The sequence below is a fragment of the Furipterus horrens genome, unplaced genomic scaffold (assembly GCF_987537825.1).
Source record: "Furipterus horrens unplaced genomic scaffold, mFurHor1.1.pri manual_scaffold_7, whole genome shotgun sequence".
NCBI lineage: Eukaryota > Metazoa > Chordata > Mammalia > Chiroptera > Furipteridae > Furipterus > Furipterus horrens.
Window position 1 is genome coordinate 53,333,998 of NW_028327177.1, and position 19,985 is coordinate 53,353,982.

A 19,985-nucleotide genomic window follows, 5' to 3' on the forward strand; every position below is an offset into this window, starting at 1 on the left:
ACTTACTGAGAACTATACCAGCATTAAAAATGACATAGAAACTATCAATAAGAACCAGAAGGAAGTGAAGAATACAATTTCTGAATTGAAGAACACAGTAGAAGTAATCAAAAGCTGGCTAGATAAAACAGATGATTGGATCAGTGAGCTGGAGGGAAATGTAGAAAAAAATTCCCAGACAGTGCAAAAAAAAAAAACGAAAAAAAAAAAAAAAGCTAAAAAAGAATGAAGGGTTTTTAAGAGAGCTGCAGGACAACATGAAATGTAATATTATCCATATCATAGGGATACCAGAAAGAGAAGAAGAGGAGCAAGGGATAGAAAACCTGTTTGAAAAAGTAACAACAGAAAATTTCCCTACCTTGATGAAAGAAAAAGTTATGCAAGTCCAGGAAGCAAAGAGGCTCCCAATGAAGATGAACTTAAACAGGCCAATTCCAAGACACATGATCATTAAAATAGCAAAATTCAAAGACAAATAGAGAATCCTAAAAGCAGCAGGAGAGAAACAGCTAATAACATACAAAGGAGCTCCAATAAGGCTATCAGCAGATTTCTCAATAGAAACACTACAAGCCAGAAAGGAATTGCAAAAAAATATTCCAAGCAATGAAAAACAAAGGCCTACAGCCAAGACTACTCGATTCAGCAAGACTCTTTAAAAATGGAAGTTGAAATAAGGAGTTTCCCAGACAAAAGAAGACTAAAAGAATACATCTCCACCAAATCAGTATTATAAGAGATGCTAAAGGGTCTGCTTTAAGAAAATGAAGAAACAGAGAGACAGAGAGGAACATAAGTACCAAGGGGAAAAATGACAAAGAATAAGTACCTATCAATAATAACCTTAAATGTAAATGGATTAAAAGCTCCAATAAAAAGACATAGGGTAGCTGAATGGATTAGAAAGCATGATCCACACATACGCTGTCTGCAAGAGACCCACCTTAGAAAAAAAGATCTACACAGATTGAAAGTAAAGGGATGGAAAAAATATTTTTAAGCAAAAAGAGATGAAAAAAGAACGGGTGTAGCAATATTTATATCAGACAAAACAGATTTCACAACAAAGGCCATAACAAGAGACAAAGAAGGGCATTTTATAATACTTAAGAAAACAATATATTAAGGAGACATAACTCTCATAAACATAAATGCACCCAAACTAAGAGCACCCAAATATATAAGGAAATATTGGAGTACTTAAGGATATCAACAGCAACACATCCATAGTAGGGGACTTTAACACCCCATTGTCAACAATGGACAGATCTTCCAAGCAAAGAAACACTAAGGATATTGTGGCACTGAACAACACTCTAGATCAAATGGCCTTAATAGATATATATAGAACCTTTCACCCTCAAAGAAGCAAAATATATTTTATTTTCAAATACACATGGAATATTTTAAAGATTGACCACATGGTAGGACACAAAACAAGCCTCAGCAAATTCAAAAAAGTTGAATTATAACAATTATCTTCTCAGATCACAATGGCTTGAAACTAGAAACCAACCTGAAGGAAAATCTCAAAAACATTCAAATTCATGGAGACTGAATAACATTCTATTAAATAATAAACAGTTTTTACAATAAGATCAAGGAAGATGTCAAAAAGTTTCTGGAAACAAATGAAAATGAACACACAACAGCCCTAAACCTATGGGACACAGCAAAGGCAGTCCTGACAGAGAGTTTCACAGCAATACATGGCTACCTAAAAAGGAGAGAAGAATCTCTAATAAAATATCTAACCCTACAGCTATAAGTACTAGAGGAACAACATCAAACAAAGTACAGAGTGAGTAGACAGAAGGAAATAATCAATATCAGAGCAGAACTAAATGACATAGAGACTAAAAGAACAATAATAATAATAAATAAAACCAGGAGCTGGTTCTTTGAAAAGATAAAAAAAAAAATGACAAGCTTTTAACCAGACTCATAAAAAAAGAGTGAGAGGACCCAAATAAGTAAAATCAGAAATGAAAGAGGAGAAATCACAACATATACCACAGAAATACAAAGGATTGTAAAAAATTACTACAAATAACAATATGATAAGAAATTTGACAATCTGGGTGAAATGGACAAGTTTCTGGAAACATATATTTTTCCAAAACTGAACCAAGAAGAAAACCTGAATACAATGATAACAGCTAGTGAAATTGAAGCAGTAATCAAAAAACTCCTAACACACAAAATCCCCCGACCAGATGACTTCACAGCCAAATTTTATCAAATATTTAGGGAAGAACTAAATCCTATCCTTTTTAAACTATTCCAAAAAATCCAAGAAGGGGGAAGACTTCCAAACTCTTTCTATGAGGTCAGTATTATCTTAATTCCAAAACCAGGTCAAGACACAACAAAGAAAGAAAACTACAGGCCAATATCGCTGATGAACATAGATGCTAAAATCCTTAACTAATTATTGGTTAATTGGATCCAGTAATACATTAAAAGATCATACACCATGATCAACTGGGATTCATCTCAGGGATGCAAGAATGGTATAATATTCACAAATCAATAAATGTAATACACCACATAAACAAAATGAAAGACAAAATCACATGATCATATCATAGATGTTGAAAAGCATTTGATAAAGTTTAGCACCCATTTATGATAAAAACACTCAGAAAACTGGGAGTGGAGGGAGAATACCTCAACATAAGAAGGCACTATATGAGAAACCTACAGCATACTCAAAGGGCAAATACTAAAAGCTTTCCCCCTAAGATCAGTAATAAGACAAGGATGTCCACTCTCTCCACTTCTATTCAACATAGTTTTAGATGTTTTATCCACAGTGATCAGACAAGAAAGAGAAATAAAAAGCATCCAAATTAGAAAAGAAGTAAAATTGTCATAACTTGCAGATGACATGAGAGTGTACATAGAAAACCCTATAGATTCCACACAAAAAAATACTTGACCTAATAAGTGAATTTTGAAAAATAGCAGGGTACAAAGTCAATGTTCAGAAATTGAAGGCATTTCTGTACACCAACAATGAAATATCAGAAATAGAAACTAGAAAAAAATCACATTTCCTATAGCAACAAGAAAAATAAAGTACATACGAATAAACTTAACAAAGAAGGTAAAATACCTCTATTTGGAAAACTACGGAACACTGAAGGAAGAAATTAAGGAAGATACAAATAAATGGAAGCATATCATGTTTGTGGATGTGAAGAATTAACATCTTTAAAATGTCCATACTACCCAAAGCAATTTATAGGTTCAACACAATCTCTGTAAAAATAGCAATGGTATATTTTACATACCAAGAACAAATACTTCAAAAATTTACATGGAACCAAAAAGGACCCTAAATAGCCTGAGCAATCTTGAGAAAGAAGAACAAAGTAGGAGGAATCACAATACCTGATATCAAACTATATCACAAGGCCACAGTAATCAAAACAGTCTGGTACTGGCTTAAGAACAGACATATAGATCAATAGAAAAGAATAAAGAGCCCAGAAATAAACCCAGGTCTCTATGGTAAATTAATATTTGAGAAAGGGTGCAAGAGCATAAAGTGGAGTGATAAGAGCCTCTTCAACAAATGTTGTTGGGATAATTGGACAAGGACATGCAAAAAAAATGAAACTAGACTACCAATTTACACCATACACCAGAATAAATATAAGATGGATAAAAGAATCAAATGTAAGCCATGATACCATAAAAGTCATAGAGGAAAACATAGGCAGTGATATATTAGATATCCCATGTAGCAATATTTTTGCTGATACATCTCCTAGGGCACAGAAAATAAAGGAAATAAACAAATGGGACTACATCAAATGAAAGAGCTTCTGCTCAGTGAAAGAAAACATCAGCAAGATGGAAAGAAAATCAACCATATGGGAAAAACATATTTGCCAATGATACCTTGGACAAGGATTTGATCTCCAAAATATATAAAGAACTTATATGACTCAACACCAAGGAGACAGACAATCAAATTAAAGAATGGGCAAAGGACCTGAATAGATATTTCTCCAAGGAGGACATACAGTGGGCCCATAGGCATATGAAAGAATACTTAACATCACTAGCCCTCAGAGAGATGCGAATTAATACCACAATGAGATATCACCTCACACTGGTCAGAATGGCCATAATTAACAAATCAACAAACAAGTGTTGGTGAGGATGTGGAGAAAATGGAACCCTAGTGCACTGTTAGTGGGGATGCAGACTGGTTAGCCACTGTGTAATACCATATGGAATTTCCTCAAAAAAACTAAAAATGGAACTACCTTTTGATCCAATGAATCCACTGCTGGGATAATACCCAAAGAATCCTGAAACACCAATTCAGAAGAACCTAGTCACCCCTATGTTCACAGCAATGGATTTACATTAGCCAAGTACTAGGAATATTCTAAGTACCCATCAGTGGATGAGTGGATCAAAAAACTGTGGTATATTTTCACAATGAAATACTATGCAGCAGAAAGAAAGGGACTCCTACCTTTTGTGACAACATGGATTGAGTTGAAGAGTATTATGCTTAGTGAAATAAGCCAGGCAATGGAAGAAAAATACCATGGGATCTCACTTAATACAGGAACCTAATAAACATTACAAGCAAACAAACAAGCAAAATAGAACCAGTGTCATGGAAACAAGAAACAGACTGACAGTGATCAGAGAAGAGGGGTGAGAGGGAGAAGGGGGAAAAGAAGGGGAAGGGTCTAGTCAAGGAACTAGTATAAATGACCAATGGACATGGACAACAGGGGGGCAATTGACTGTGGGAGAGGGGAATGCTGGGCAGGGAAGAGGAGAGCAAAGTGGAAATGAACAACAATAAAATAATTGAAAAAATCAATAAAATGTTTTAAAAAGCTATCAGCAAATAAAGAGACACCTACACAAACTCTATAATCAGCACCACACTTAATGGTGATATATTAACTCCTTTCATCCCCTTTCCCAAAGACCAGGAAAAAGAAAAAAAAAAGGTCATTTCATACGGAAAAGCCACCAGAAACAGCATGGGTGGACCCATAAGTTGGGCAAGGCAGAACCTCAGGGGATCTCCAGCATGGGGAAAACAATGTTAACCAGATTGATGGAGTCTCAATAGGGCACCTGCTTTCTGGCTCTGTGGCTTTGTGGGGGATGGTTTAGAAAAGAAACAATGGCTTCTTCCCACATTTCTCATGGGAGAAAGCTGTCACCCAGCTCTTGCCTTGGTGCCAGATACTTCAGTTTCTTACTGTATACCAGCGATGCCTTTCAAGCTGCTATCATGGTGCTAGATCTCAGAGTAAGTGAGTCTGAGTAAGTCCATGTGTGGGTTTCATAAGAAGGACTTCTTGGGAATCTAGAATTTTCTTCGATGACTAAATACCCTCTGGTTTTTGTAGCCAGAAGTTATATTGACTTATCTTCCTGGCACTGGAACCCTGGGTTGGAGGTCTTGTTGTGGGACCAAGACTTCTTGCACCTGAGATATCTCTCTCAAGTTTTTATCCACCACATGTGAGTGTGGGAACAGCCCATTCTGTGTCTCTGCTTCTCTGCCCCCCCTACCACTCTGGATGGATGTGGTTTCTTTGATTCTGTAGTTGTTGGACTTCTATTCAACTCATTTTCTGATTGTTCTGAGTGGTGGTTGTCTTATAGTTTAATTGTAATTTTGATGTGTTTGTGGAAGGAGGTGAGTTGTGTTTACCTACACCTCGATCTTGGCCAGAAGTCCAAAAATTTACTTTGTAAAAATGCAATATTTTTCATTATATACAGACTAAAACTTAATGCTCTAACTTGCTGAGTATGTTTGTTATTTTAATGATCATTTTACACTGAACTTATAATTTATTTAGATTGTTTTTAGATTATGCAATTAAAATACATAATTGCCAACTCTTTTAAACAACAGCAAATTCAATTAAAAAATTGGTGAGGAATTTAGAAAAGATCAGAAGGACAGAGAAAACATTTCACAAACACAATATTTTGAAATTACTTAATATCATGTGTATGTCTGCAACTTACTCCAAAATGTGTCAACATAAGATGAATTAATAAATATATAATAGAACGTGTCAATATATATGTGGTAAAGGAATATAATTATATGTGAATAGTCAAATTTAGACAGTGTGTATGGATATTTACTAAAAATTATTTAAAATATGCTGTATGCTTAAAAAAATTATAATGAAATATGAGAAAAGTGCTTACAATCCCCAACTGTAAAGTTTATCCTTATAAACAAGTTCACAAATACCTTTACATCCATGTAGTTTTACATTTGTTTCTGATGTCTTAGTAACTCTATTTACTTTCCAGAGTCATTTTTCTAACATTCCTTAAAATAAATATATCTATAGTATTTTATTTCTGTTGATGAAAAGTATAAATAAAACCAAGAGTTTCAAAAATAACCAAAAGGAAACAATAGTTAGTTACATAAACAATTCATCATGGAATTACACACAGTAAGTGCCAAATATTTATTTGGATCTTCTAATATATACTCATAATGTGAACTTTTATATTCCATTAATATTATGACTTCTTAGTTAATTTTGAAAGAAAAGAGTAGGAGGAATGACTAAGTAATGATACCAGAAAATATTAACTACAGCAGAGACAGTTATTACTTGCCTGTTTCCAAGCAATCATTAGTTAAGCTTTAGAAATACTATGCAGTAGGCATTTTCTTTGCATTTAAAAGTTCTTGATTTGGTGAAGAAAGCATCATAGTGAACAATTACCATGAAGTATGGGTACCACTGTTATGACATTTATAAATTTAGAAGAGTTGTATAAAATATGGGAGAAGTTTCTGTCCCTTTCTTGGGGACAGGGACTCAGGGAAAACTTTTCATTTTAAAATTTAAAAACTTAAAAGACATTAACAACACACCAAAAATGCCCGAAGCATTTGATAAATGACACAAACTTAGGTTATGGTTATACATTTGTTTGAATATCTTAAGTGGGGGAAAGACAGAATATATATGTATGTTAAAATAATGGTTTTAATGATGCCTTTAAACCCTGTTGTCAAATCTGTTGCCCCCAGAATACAATAAGGATGCCAGCTTGTTAAACCGAGCATGCCATTGCCTGGGGACAGCCAACTGACCTGGAGTCTGCACGATCCTTCTCCATGTCGGAACGCCACCCTCCCCCCCACACCCCCACTCTTATTAGGGATTTCTGGACCCAAATGTAGGTAGAATGACAACCATGTCAGCTTGAAACAGCTAGAGGAGCACCAGACCTTCACCCATTGTCCTTATAAGATTATTATAAGATATTAAGTCTAAGAGGGGGGAATTGTTTCAGAGGTGGAGTCACCCCCCCAAAATAAATTAATTAATAAATCAATTTTTAAGAAAAAGATGTTCCCCTGGGATTCCAAAATTCTCCCAGGGAAAAAATAAAAGGAATGATGCAGCAAAAAAAAAAAAGAAAGAAAGAAAGAAAGAAAGAAAGAAAGAAAGAAAGAAAGAAAAAACAGAAAGAAAAAAAAACAGAAAGAAAGGAAAAAAAACATCTTTACCTGTCTTCTAATAATAATAACTGCTATTTTACTACTTTGTTTGTGATTATGCTAGGTTCTGGCCTGGCATCTTGAAAGCTAGTGCTTCAAGCTCTAAGGACAAGTGCTCCAGCACCCAAGGCAGACACTGCATTGTCTTTTATGATCTGTCCTCAGAAGTTGTGCAATATCATTTCTGCCATTATATGTTCAATATAAGATCATATACATTCAAAATGGAGTGTCAGATTCTAGAATAACATGTGGGAAGGAAAACATTGTTGTGGCCATCTTTGAAAAATATCATCCATAAAATCTCAAAAACTAAAACTAAACTAAAATAAAATTTTTTATTGGTGATTTATTGTCTACTATGTGCCATAAACTGGGAATATTTATTTCTATTCATTCCCTGCAAGGTAGAAGCTGTAATTTAGTGATAAATACACAGGTAATATATATAGATAATATAAAGAAAAAACTTTAACTGAAGGATACTTGATTCTATTTTTTTCCCACTGTATCATATTGCCTATCCGTTCTTTAAAAAAGGTAATGTTTTAGCAAAGAAAATGTTGAATCCTCAGATGATATCAACTTTAACCACAAGCCATCTTTATACCACAAGGCTCCCATAAGTCCAGTAATGTGATACATGCTGGCATTCTTTGCTTTACTTCTGTGATGATAACTTTGATTATTGCTCACAAGTTGGAATTATAATGGTTATAAAATAGTTAGCATTCATACTAGTTTTAATTTTTTAACACTTTCTATGTCAGCAAAGGTGATACATACCAGTATGGCTAACAATTCCATAAAACTAATCACCATTCTGATTGGTTAGTACCATGTTGTTGTTAAATAGTCTCTACATTTAATCTGGTATTTTCAGTGCTACCCATTGAAGTATTATTATTCATTTTTTATAGAATGAGATGATAACTTTAAAGAACTTTGGTAACTCACTAAATATTTAGTATTTTTAGGACTGCTCTTTCTACTATTCAAAAATTGCTGCCTATAAGTTCAAGAAACTGAGTCAATGAGTATTTTCTGAAACTAGTTCTTAATAAATACATATATAAAATATTGCTTGAAAACACTATAATAAATAATATTTAAAACCTTACAGATAACTAATAACTAGTAAAGTTAAGAGTTAAGTATATCACTTCCATATATAATACATGCTGCATTAGACTGAAATCTAAAGAACATAGTTTGTAGTCATTTTATTGCATTTATCTTCTATGTTTTTGCTGTCAACTAAGGATTTGTTAGCACATTTAAAAGGATTTGAAGAGAAGTAATTTATCAAATGCTATAGTGCTGTCAGCAACTAGTGGTTGAGGTTCCACATTAACCAGAACAATATGATACCTGAGAATGTTAACATCATTCACTAGTGTTAGGATATGTCCTGTGTTTTGAAAGATTGAGAAATCTACCAAAAGTGAAAGATAAATATTTTGGATAATAGTAATACATTTTTTATGATAACATTAAGAATAAATTTAATGATAAGTGCACTGACTGGAATGAAGTAAATGATCAATAAATGGTAGCTACAAGGGAAATGAGAAGCAGCCACAGAAAGAGATAAAGAGAAGGCAGCTTCATAGATAGGTCTATATTTAGCAAAGATGCAGTGATGAAAATTATTAGGCAAATTAAATAAAGGAAGTGGGTGGAGTCACCAAGACATTTGTTTAAACTGATGAGAGACAAAGACAAGGCAAGACCATGTGTAACACCAAAGCTTTAGAAAAATTCAATAGACATTTGAGCAGCAAAAAGAAGATATAAGCCACAGGTCCCACCTTAAACAACCTACAGCCTAGGAGTAGATGGTTAGAAAAAGCCAAAGACAAACATAAGACAGAAATGGGGTATTCTCAGAGAGATTCAGATAAAAGCTAAAGAATTAAAAGTTAAGGAAAAAGCATGAGCTGACATAAAGCCAAAAAAACCAAAAAACAAACAAACAAACAAAAAAACCAAAGGAAACATCTTGGTAAAGAAGAAAGAGAGCATGAAAATAGATAGGGTGATTCCTTGAGAGACTCTAGTTGTCAGGTTATGACTGTTACTCCCTGAATTTAATGGGTACAAGAATGTAACAGAATTATGTTAATTTAATCCATAGTTAAAATTTTTATTTGGGCTTTCAATAACATAGAATTAAAAATTTCACTTTGGTATTTATTATTTACTCTTTCTTCCACACTGACATATATATTTATAGTTTATTCTAAGACAAGCATTGTTATTATAAATTCTATAGTAAAGTAATAGAAATAATTCAAGTTTTAAAAATATATGTATTCATAAAAAAAGTAATGAATCTTTTTTGATGAGTTAAAAACATAGTTAAATAATTAAGAATACTGAAAATTTGCATGAAGCAAAGCAAAAATAATTCATTTACTCATTTTGTTTAACATAATAACCTGAGGAAAATATGATGATATATAAATATTTTTCTTGAAGTGTTTATACTTATATCCAAAATATAGTCAGAAATCTTTAAGCATTTGAATTATAATTTAGTGTCCAAAATGACCAAGAAAGTGATTTATCTAGTTCCCGTGATGCTTTGTTTGTGTGATGCAAATAAAGTTCACAAGGAATTAAAACTGAAAAATGCAATTATTTTGTGTAACTGATTTTAAATTATGCCTTTCAGTGAAAGTTTGCTATAAAAATCTTCAAATAAATTTTTTCTTTTGGCCATGAAATACAATCAAAGGTAAACAGAGAATATGTGCTTTTGCTTGTTTGGTTCTTTTAAGTTATTCCCCCTTTGATTCTTAACAGTATTAATGTAATTAGAGGTGGTATATGTGATGAACTTGGTTTTACCTTTGCTTCAATCTGTTTAGTATCTGGATTCTGAAACAAAAATTTGATTTTGCTCTTGCCATCATCTGAAGAGCCTTTAAGCTGAGAAAACTTATACCTCCAAAGTACAGCCTAGGGGGAAAAAAGAAACATGCAAGTCAATATAATTAATATCTTCATTCAAGCCAAGATATAGTTCTCTTTTAAATGGAAAAAGTTAATTACCATACCCCAGTATTAAAAACTAAATTAAAATATATTTATCAAAAACTATAACTTAGTGTTTAATATATATTTTTATTTCAGAAACATTTAAAAATAAATCAATTTGAGTGTATTGTTTTACATTGTTATGAAATAAAAAGATCACTTAAAGCATATGTTTATGCCAGTCAATAAGCAAAAAACCTACTATTTGTTTCTTTTTTATTGAATTTATTGGGGTGACACTGATTAACAAAATTATACAGTTTTCAGGGCCACAAATCTACAACACATCATCTGCACTCGGTATTGTGTGTTCGCCACCCCAGGTCTAGTCTCTGTCCATCATCATCAAATGAACTGTTTTTAAGTTAACGTTCCTCCACTCTGATTTTCTGTATTAGTTGGGCTCCATTTTTTTTTTAAACCAAGTAGATTATTTTACTTATCCACACAGCAATTCATCTTTTAGGTTCAGCTCATCATTTCTTCAGATTCCTCTTTGACCCCTCATTCCATCACTCCAAGTATTAATTATGGCTCCCATTACAACATACATGCAAAATAAGCACATCATCACCATGTCTTTATCTGAGTTATTAATAAAAATATAAAGTAGGACAAGGGCAAGAACAATGCTTTCTGCCATACCTTGAGAGACTTTTCTCCATCCTGATGCCAATTCATTAATCAATAGACTTTGGTGAAGTTGCTCAACCAGAAATAAACTGAAAGAATAATAATCTTTTAACAAGTGAATTTCAATTTTATTCTATTTATAAGGATTTCATGAGAGCCCATGTCATAAGCTTTGCTGAACTCAATAAATACCACTGTTTCTTACTAGAAGAAAATGAAGATTATTAGACTTTAATGTCTGAAAACATATTTTTGAATTTCACTAATGTTCTATAGTAAACTTATATGTCTATAGATTCAGAGGTTTGTTCCCTGCCACCCTTTAAAAATCAGCATTACTTTTGCTCACTTTCATTCTTGATGATTTCTCAAAGATTATGAACAATCATTCTATGAATACACCATCCACAATACTCAATGGAAACATTTTAGGTCAGAAGGGATGGTGTGAAATATTCAAGTTGTTGAAAAGCAAGAGCCTAAAACCAAGGCTACTTTAACCAGCAAGGTTATCATTTAAAATCTAAGGAGAAATAAGGAGCTTCCTGGACAAGAAAACACTATAGGAGTTTGTTAACACCAAACCAGTACTGCAACAAATGTTAAAGGGCTTGCTTTAAAAAGAAGAAAAAGAGAAAGAAAAAAAAGAGAGAGAGAGAGAAAAACAGTCTCACAGTAAAATGACACTGCATATTTATCTATTGATAATCACCTTAAATGTAAATGGCTTAAATATTCCAACCAAAGGACATAGAGTAGCTGAATGGATAAGAAAACAAGACCCATATGCATATGCGCTGCCTCCAAGAGACCCAACTCAGATTGAAAGGTACACACAGACAAAAGGAAGGGGATGAAAAAAGATATTTCATGAAAATGCTCTTTTTTTTTGTATTAGTAGAAGTGGTAAAGTCATTTTGAATTGAGAATTCTAAAGAAAAATCTATAGAACTTTCTCCTGATGCTCTCAAACCAGTAACCTGTAGCTTTGTTAAGATGGAAGTCAACCTGAGTAAATAATTATGACAAAAAATTTACATGATGCCACCATAAGATTGAACTAGAATAGGCATGTTATAGAACTAGCCCAATCAGACTATAATAACTCAATTTACAAATATTTGACTAAAAGGCACCTTCATGTTATTGCAACAATGTTTATATAATTGAAATGTATATAAGAACCAAGATACTAATTAAAACATAACCCTCTTCATATTGTTTGAATACATGGTGCTATGGAAGCCCACTGACAAGTACAAAAGTAATTTTTGTCAGTTGAGGAGAATGTGTGTGTGTGTGTGTGTGTGTGTGTTTATATAAAATTAAGAGAAAAAATTTACAAGATGGTAAGGAGAGTTCCTATGTCCCCTCACGTTGTTTACTTTATTGAAATATCTCACAGCAATATGGTACACTGTCATAAACAGTGAACCAATATTGGAACATTAATATTATCTATAGGCTATTATTTATTTATATTTTCTTAGTTTTGACCTAAAAACTGTTTCTGGTACAGATTTTATCCAGAATACCACATTATATTCATTCTTTGTGTTTTTGTAAGCTCTACTCAGCTATAATAATATCTCATTTTTTTGTCAGACTATCCTTGACAATTTATTGCATACTTGTATGATATTTTGTAGAATGCCCCATTGGATTTGTCTGGTATTTTTTCATGACTACATGGGCCAAAGATTTTTAAAAAGTAAAATAAGACCTTGTAGTTTATGTCAATAATCTCAGTGTATATTTTGAAGAAGGTTCAATTTATGATATATTATAGTAGAGTTTTTTATTATACTTTGTTAGATAGACTTAATATGATTTACTAATTCACTTAAGCATAAAGCTATGTGAATAAAAGAAGAAATTTAAATATAAACTCTATTATTTATCATTCTATTATTGAAGTATTTAATTACACTTTGCATAATTTAGATTTTTATAATGTATTACTACTAGCTTCATGTTCCTACATATGTTGTGTTCCTATATATGTTTTATTCCTACATATGATGTAGTTCAGAGAATGTTCCATGCATAGAGAAAAATGTACATATTGTTCTTGTTGGGTGGAGTGTTCTGTGAATGTATGTTAGATATAGTTAGTTATAATTTGTTTCAAATTCTTTATTTCCTTATTTGTCTTCTGTCTAGCTGTGTGCTTTTTTTTTCCATTGAGAGTGGGTTATTGAATCCTTCAACTATTATTTTAGAATTGTCTATTTCTCCTTCCATGTTGAGAGTTTAGGTTGGGTACTCTACAATACTGTTACTCTGGCATTTTTTCAGTTTAACCAAATTGTCTGAAAATGTGGTCTTAAATGGTCTTAAACTGACACTAGCCCACTCATGCAAGTTGCAGGATCACAGACAAATGTAGGCTCCTATTATCACTTCCTCAAGCAGCCCTTATAATCAAGTCTCCACAGACTACCAGTGCCTGTATGCCTTGTGAACCACTCAGGGGACACCCCCATTGTAATTAACCAAGACCTTGCTGTTTTGGTTTGAATTGATCAATCCAGCCCTTGTACAGGAACTTGAAAGCACACTACCTATGGACCCTACTTAATAAAGTTATTTTCCTGAGGTATTGTCTCACACCCACAACTACTTTCTGCATTTTGCCTTGACCTCCTGTACAGCTTTTCAAGGTATGTTGTATTCTGTGTTCTTCCTCCAGGACATGTGAGTAATAAACTTTTTTATTTCAGGACATTCTGTGGTCTCTTGTTGAACCAAAGCTCACCAACCAGCACCCTGTATTCCACTCAACAAGTGTCAATTAAAAAAAATAATAAAACTACAATTCTATTTCTGTTTATTTAATATATTTTGGGGCTCTAATTTTTGCTGCATATACATTTATAATTATTATATCCTTTTGTTGAATTACTTTTTATCACTATATAATGCTCTTTTTTGTCACTTGGAAAAGTGACTTAAAATATATTTTTTCTTATATAAGTTTAGCCATCCAGATTTCTTCTGGTTACAATTTGTATGGAATATATTTTGGCATCATTTTTTTCAACTCATTTGTGTTTTCCTTTAGATATAAAATTAGCCTCTTATAGAAAGCTTTTGCATAGATCAGTTTTTTTTTTCCGATTCTATAGAAAGAGAAAAATGAAAGTTATTGCTTAATGATTAAAAAGTTTCAGTTTGGGGTGATGGAAAGTTTTGGAAACAGAAGAAATTAATGTCATTGCATTGTAAAATTAAAAATGGTTGAAATGGAAAATTTTACATTATATACCTATTACAGCAATTTAAAAAACTTTAAAAAATACTGTAAACATTATATCTTCAGAATCCATCCAAAATAAATCTTAATTAAAAAGTTCACACTTGGACTTCAGGCCAAGAAGAAGGCATAGACTGACATGCTGCATCTCCCTCCACAACTAAGAAGAAATACTACTACCGCAAAACTAGAAACAACCAGAAGTTCTAGAAAATCAGACTGCGTGGAAGTCCAACAAACAAAGACATAAAGAAGAAAAACTCATCCAAACAGGTAGGAGGGGCAGAGCCGGGGCAGAGAGGACATGGTGTGGTGGGGGCAGCAGTGGCAGGCTAGCAGAAAGCACAGTTACACAGTTTAAAAAATCAGGAGGGACACCTGGGGAACATTTCCAGCTCCTCACCAGACAGCCCAGTTCACATCCTCAGCACTGGGGAAAATCAAACCTCATTGCTTCTGACTGTGAAAACCAGTGGGGGTTGGGGTGGAGTCAGAAACTTCCATTCTCTCAACAGAGTCTGCTTGTTTAAAGGACCCCCATGGTCCAAGAATGTCCACAGACCCACCCACTCTTGGAACAACATCCAGGGCAATAGTTAGAGGGGCGCCAGTCCCATACAGAAGTGGGAGAAGTGGCTGGAAAAGGGGCAAGTACTGGGCAAGTGGCACTGTTCCCTCTCAGACCCCTCCACCACATACAGCACCACACATAATCAAATGGGTCTCCCTATACGGACGAATCCCTAAGGCTCCACCCCTTACAACATAACAGGAGCAATAGCTCTGCCTAAGACACAGAGGCACACAAACACAGGAGCCTCTCAAGATGAGGAGACAGAGGAGTATGGCCCAAAATAGGGAATGGATCAAGGTTCCAGTGGGAGAACTAAGTGACAAGGAGATAGCTAACATAACAGATGAGGAGATAGCCAACCTAACAGATACAGAATTCCAGACACTGGTGATAAAGATGCTCACAAGCTTTACAGATATGCCTGAGTATGGCAAATGCATAAGAAAAGACATGAAGGCTATGCTAAGCAAAATGTAGGAAAGTCCACACAAAATCAATGGTGAAGGGAAGAAAACCAGGGTTCAAATCAATGATTTGGAACATAAGGAAGAAAAAAAACAGTCAACCAGTACAGAACAAGGAAACAAGAATTGGAAAAAATGAGGAGAGGTTTGGGAACCTCTGGAACAACTTTAAATGTTCCAACATCTGAATCATAGGGGTGCCAGAAGGAGAAGAGAAAGAACAAGAAATTGGAAACTTATGTGAAAAAATAATGGAGGAAAACTTCCCAAATTTTGCAAAGGAAATAGACATACAAGTCCAGGAAGCACGGAGAGTCCCAGGAGAGCTGGACCCAGACAGGAACCACACGAAGGCACATCATGATTAAAATGCCAAAGGTGAAAGATAAAGATAGAATCCTAAAAGCGGCAAGAGAGAAGTGAAGGATTGCCTATAAAGGAGTGCCTATAAGACTATCAGCTGATTTCTCAGAGAACATGTTGCAGGCAGGAAGGGACTGGCAAGCAGTATTCAATGTGATAATAAGGAAGAACCTACAACCAAGATTACTCTATCCAGCAAAGCTATCATTTAGAATGAAAGGGCTGATGAAGTGCTTCCCAGACAAGGTAAAGCTAAGAGTTCATCTTCACCAAGCCATCATTATATGAAATGTCAAAAGGACTTACTTAAGAAAAAAAAAAGATCAAAATTATGAACATGAAAATGGCAACAAACTCACAACTATCTACCACTGAATCTAAAAAATAGAAACAAGATCCAACTAAGCAAACCAGAATAGGAACAGAATCATAAGTATGGGGATCTTTTGGAGGGTTATCAGCTGGAAGGGAGGACGGGGAGAAATGGGAAAATGGTGCAAGGATTAAGAAGCATAATCGTTGGTACTAAAGTCTAAGGGGGATGTTAAGAACAATATAGGAAAGGGTGAAGCCAAAGAACTTGTATGCATGACCCATGCACATGAACTAAGGGGGGTGGGATTGCTGGAGGGAAGGGGAGTGCTGGGCAGATGGGAGTAAAGGGGAAAAAATTGAAACTACTGTAACAACATAATCAATAAAATATACTTTAAAAAGATATATGAAGGGAGGACGCAAGAAATAAATAAATAAAAACGTTCACACTTTTAAGATATATAATTATAAAATCATAAAACCCTTAAAATAAGGATTAAAATTTTATCTGTAACATATAATAATGAGATATAATGAATTTATATAAAAGTCATTTCCTTGTTATTTATTTATTATCCATTTATAAAATGGCTGCTATATATTATTTTTCTAAATATTTATATAAAGAGAACAGTGTCACTATCTTGAAGATATTAATCTCTATAAATAAATGCTTGTGTTTTTGTTCTTACTATGATATTATGTTATTTATAGAGAAGTGATGTGCAATCATTACATTTTTTCTTAAGTGATTTATTTAAATATAATTTTATATAACATATCAAGAATAATTTTCTGAAATAAAATTAATTTATCTCAAAACTTCCTCTGAATAAAATCTCTATATTGTAAAAAGTAAAATAATTTAAACAATCTGTATCATAGGAAAACTGCAAGCATTATATAAATAAATATTTTGTAACTTTTGAAAACAAGGAGTTCTAGACTTAGGAATAATAAGAATTACATGCTCATTACTTACAATTAATATATGTTAAGGAAAAAATGAAAAAAATGAGTAGTATGTAGCAACAAGTATGGTAAAGTGTAAGAAAATTTTTAAACAATAAGTAAAAATGCAAACACTTTTAGACAAAAATCATTCAAAAAATGGAAAAACAATTATTATATCAATAAATATGAGAATGTTTACACTCTCTAGAAACAAAAATAATGTGATAATATTAAAATGACAGCTTTTTTCAAACATTAAATCAGTAAAGATCACTAAAAATTATAATATTGACAGCAAAATTATGTTAAAACAAATATTTGTATCAAATACTAGCAACCGTGTGAAATACTTTACAATAATATATTTAATATATATTTTAAGCCTTAAAAATATTACTATTATTTAATCCAAAAATTTAATTTTAAATATTAATAAGAAAAACAATATATAAAAATAAAAGTGCTAAACACTTTACTATTAATAAATATCAAAAATGGATGGATATTCATATTCATACTTTGCATTAAAGCTCATGAAATTTATATATTTACATAGGAACATGCAAATAATATAATGGTGAGGGAGAATATAAGAACATAAAATTAGATGAGATACCTATGTTCAAAAAAGAAAGTTCTGAAAATTTGGATGGAAAATGTTTTCAAAAATATTATATGTAGCTCAGGTCCTAACATTAATTTACTGTGTGGTTTTGGACAACAAAAATCTTTATTTCTAGCTTGGCTTAGCTGTAAAACTAAAGGTTTTCAAATTCAAATAATAAGTTTGAAATGCTATTTTATATGCAGTCATAATAGCACAAAACAGGAATTTGCTATTTGAACCACATGAACTTTCAAGAAGTAAAACAGGTCTAAAATATGTCTTGATTCAAGAACTCTTAGGCTATCCTATTTTTATGCCAATATATATATTTTAAGATTCTGATAAACATTATCACAACTATGTTAAATATATTAATACTAAAAAAGATGCATGGACACCATTGTTTTCATAACATGTTATTTATATTGCAATCGGTGAGTACACTTGTAGGAGCTTTGTAGCTGGCTCTATGATAGACCCAGACAGGATAGTGTTGGGTGAGATGTGAAGAGAGAGTGGGATTGTTGTGGTTATGTTACAGACTTTGAACAAGGTGCTAGTGAAAAATAACATGATCAGGTATCCTTTGCCTTAAGAGCTTTCTAACCAGGATAGAAAATAAAGCAACATCTAGTAATAAGTTCTTTGTAAAATACATGTAGATTTCTGTTGTAAAAATTACTTTTAATAATTCCTTGCTGAAGCTTAGAAAAAAAATGTATAAATTTTCTGTCTTCATTTAAAATTCTGGTGTAGTTCATATATAGTGATATAGTCACCTGTTGCTGGCCATGGCTGGTTTGGCTCAGTGGATTGAGCGTCGGCCTGCGAGCTAAGTGTCGCTGGTTCGATCTTCCAGTCAGGGCACATCAGAGAAGGAAAACTCTGACTCCAAAAAAACCTCTGCTGCCTTGCGGCATACCTCTTCAGGGGAAAGGCTAAGGGAGTAAACCCCGACAGAAAATCCGGAGCCGGAGTCCCTAAGGCGGTTTGACGTTGTAGTCAACACCTGCAACTCCTGCGGCGCACCTGAACCCAAGCTGTATTGACTCCGTCTTTCCCTTGGATCCCTCAGCTGCAAAGAGAGGGGGGGTCTGCTGCATGGGCAACAGCAGACCCTCCATATCACCCTGCCCAGGCTCTGTAGCTTCAGCTTCACTGGAGAGGACAGTCCAGCGTCATCGCAAGATGTCGATTCAACACGGGAGGAGACAGATACCGTGTCACTCCCGAGTCGGACTGCACAGCCATTCTCGGCCGTGCAGATAGACTCTTAAGAAGCTACACCATCGTCTCTGAGGCTCTGTAGCTTCAGCTTCACTGGAGAGGACACTCCAGCGTCATCGCAAGATGTCGATTCAACACGGGAGGAGACAGATACCGTGTCACTCCCGAGTCGGACTGCACAGCCATTCTCGGCAGTGCAGATAGACACTTAAGAAGCTACACCATCGTCTCTCGAGACGGACAGCTGCCGACGAGTCACCTGTTGCTTACATGAAATGAAAGTAGGATTATAAAAGCCAGAAAGCCCTCCCTGATCACCTACTTTTGGTGCTCTCTTGACAATTAACAGTTAATTAAGATTTTTTTTGTATTATAATACATATGTCTCAGGAAAGATAATGCTTTTTTTGACAATGCACTGAAATTTAATAACAAAATGCTGACCTTAGAGTTATAAGTATTTAAATATAACTCCAGTTTTATATCCTATTCATAAGCCTCATTACTTTGGGAAATATTATTCATCAATTGGAGGCTGAATACCTTCTAATAGAAATTAGAAGTAATAAAACTTGACTATCTTGCATTAAAGGGTTATTGTGAAAATAAATGAAAAGGAAATGCTTATAAAATTGCTTTGTAAATTGCAGGGTTTTTCCTTCTTTTTTATTAGTCGAAATTAGTTTAGTTGAGTGGTTTCCAATAAAACAGTAGGATATGGCAAGCTGACCAAGCTGGCAGTCCAGATCCTCAAATAATCACCACTCTTGGTCCTGAAACACTACAGAAACTCGTAAATATGACCAGATAGAGATAAGTCTGTTTTGGCTACAAGATATCAAAAAAAAGCAAACAAACAAAAAATAGCTAAGATAAGTTCACAGATGGACAGATTCAGCATGTTGGAGTATGAATGGACAAAATGCATGTATGTAAATAAGCATCTTGTTTTTGGTGGCTAAAATTTACATCATACCAGAATATTTTTCTGATAAGAACAAATAAAATAT

General features: G+C 33.6%; 1 protein-coding gene across 1 annotated transcript in view; it reads right to left on the reverse strand.

Annotated features, from left to right (window-relative positions):
• The window catches only part of SNTG1 (syntrophin gamma 1), an 850,024-nt gene that overhangs the window by 19,139 nt on the left and 810,900 nt on the right, over window positions 1–19,985 (reverse strand). The window contains exon 18 of the mRNA XM_090283711.1: window positions 10,394–10,504. Within this exon, the coding sequence (XP_090139837.1) occupies window positions 10,394–10,504 (111 nt within the window). The remainder of the gene's footprint in view (window positions 1–10,393; window positions 10,505–19,985) is intronic.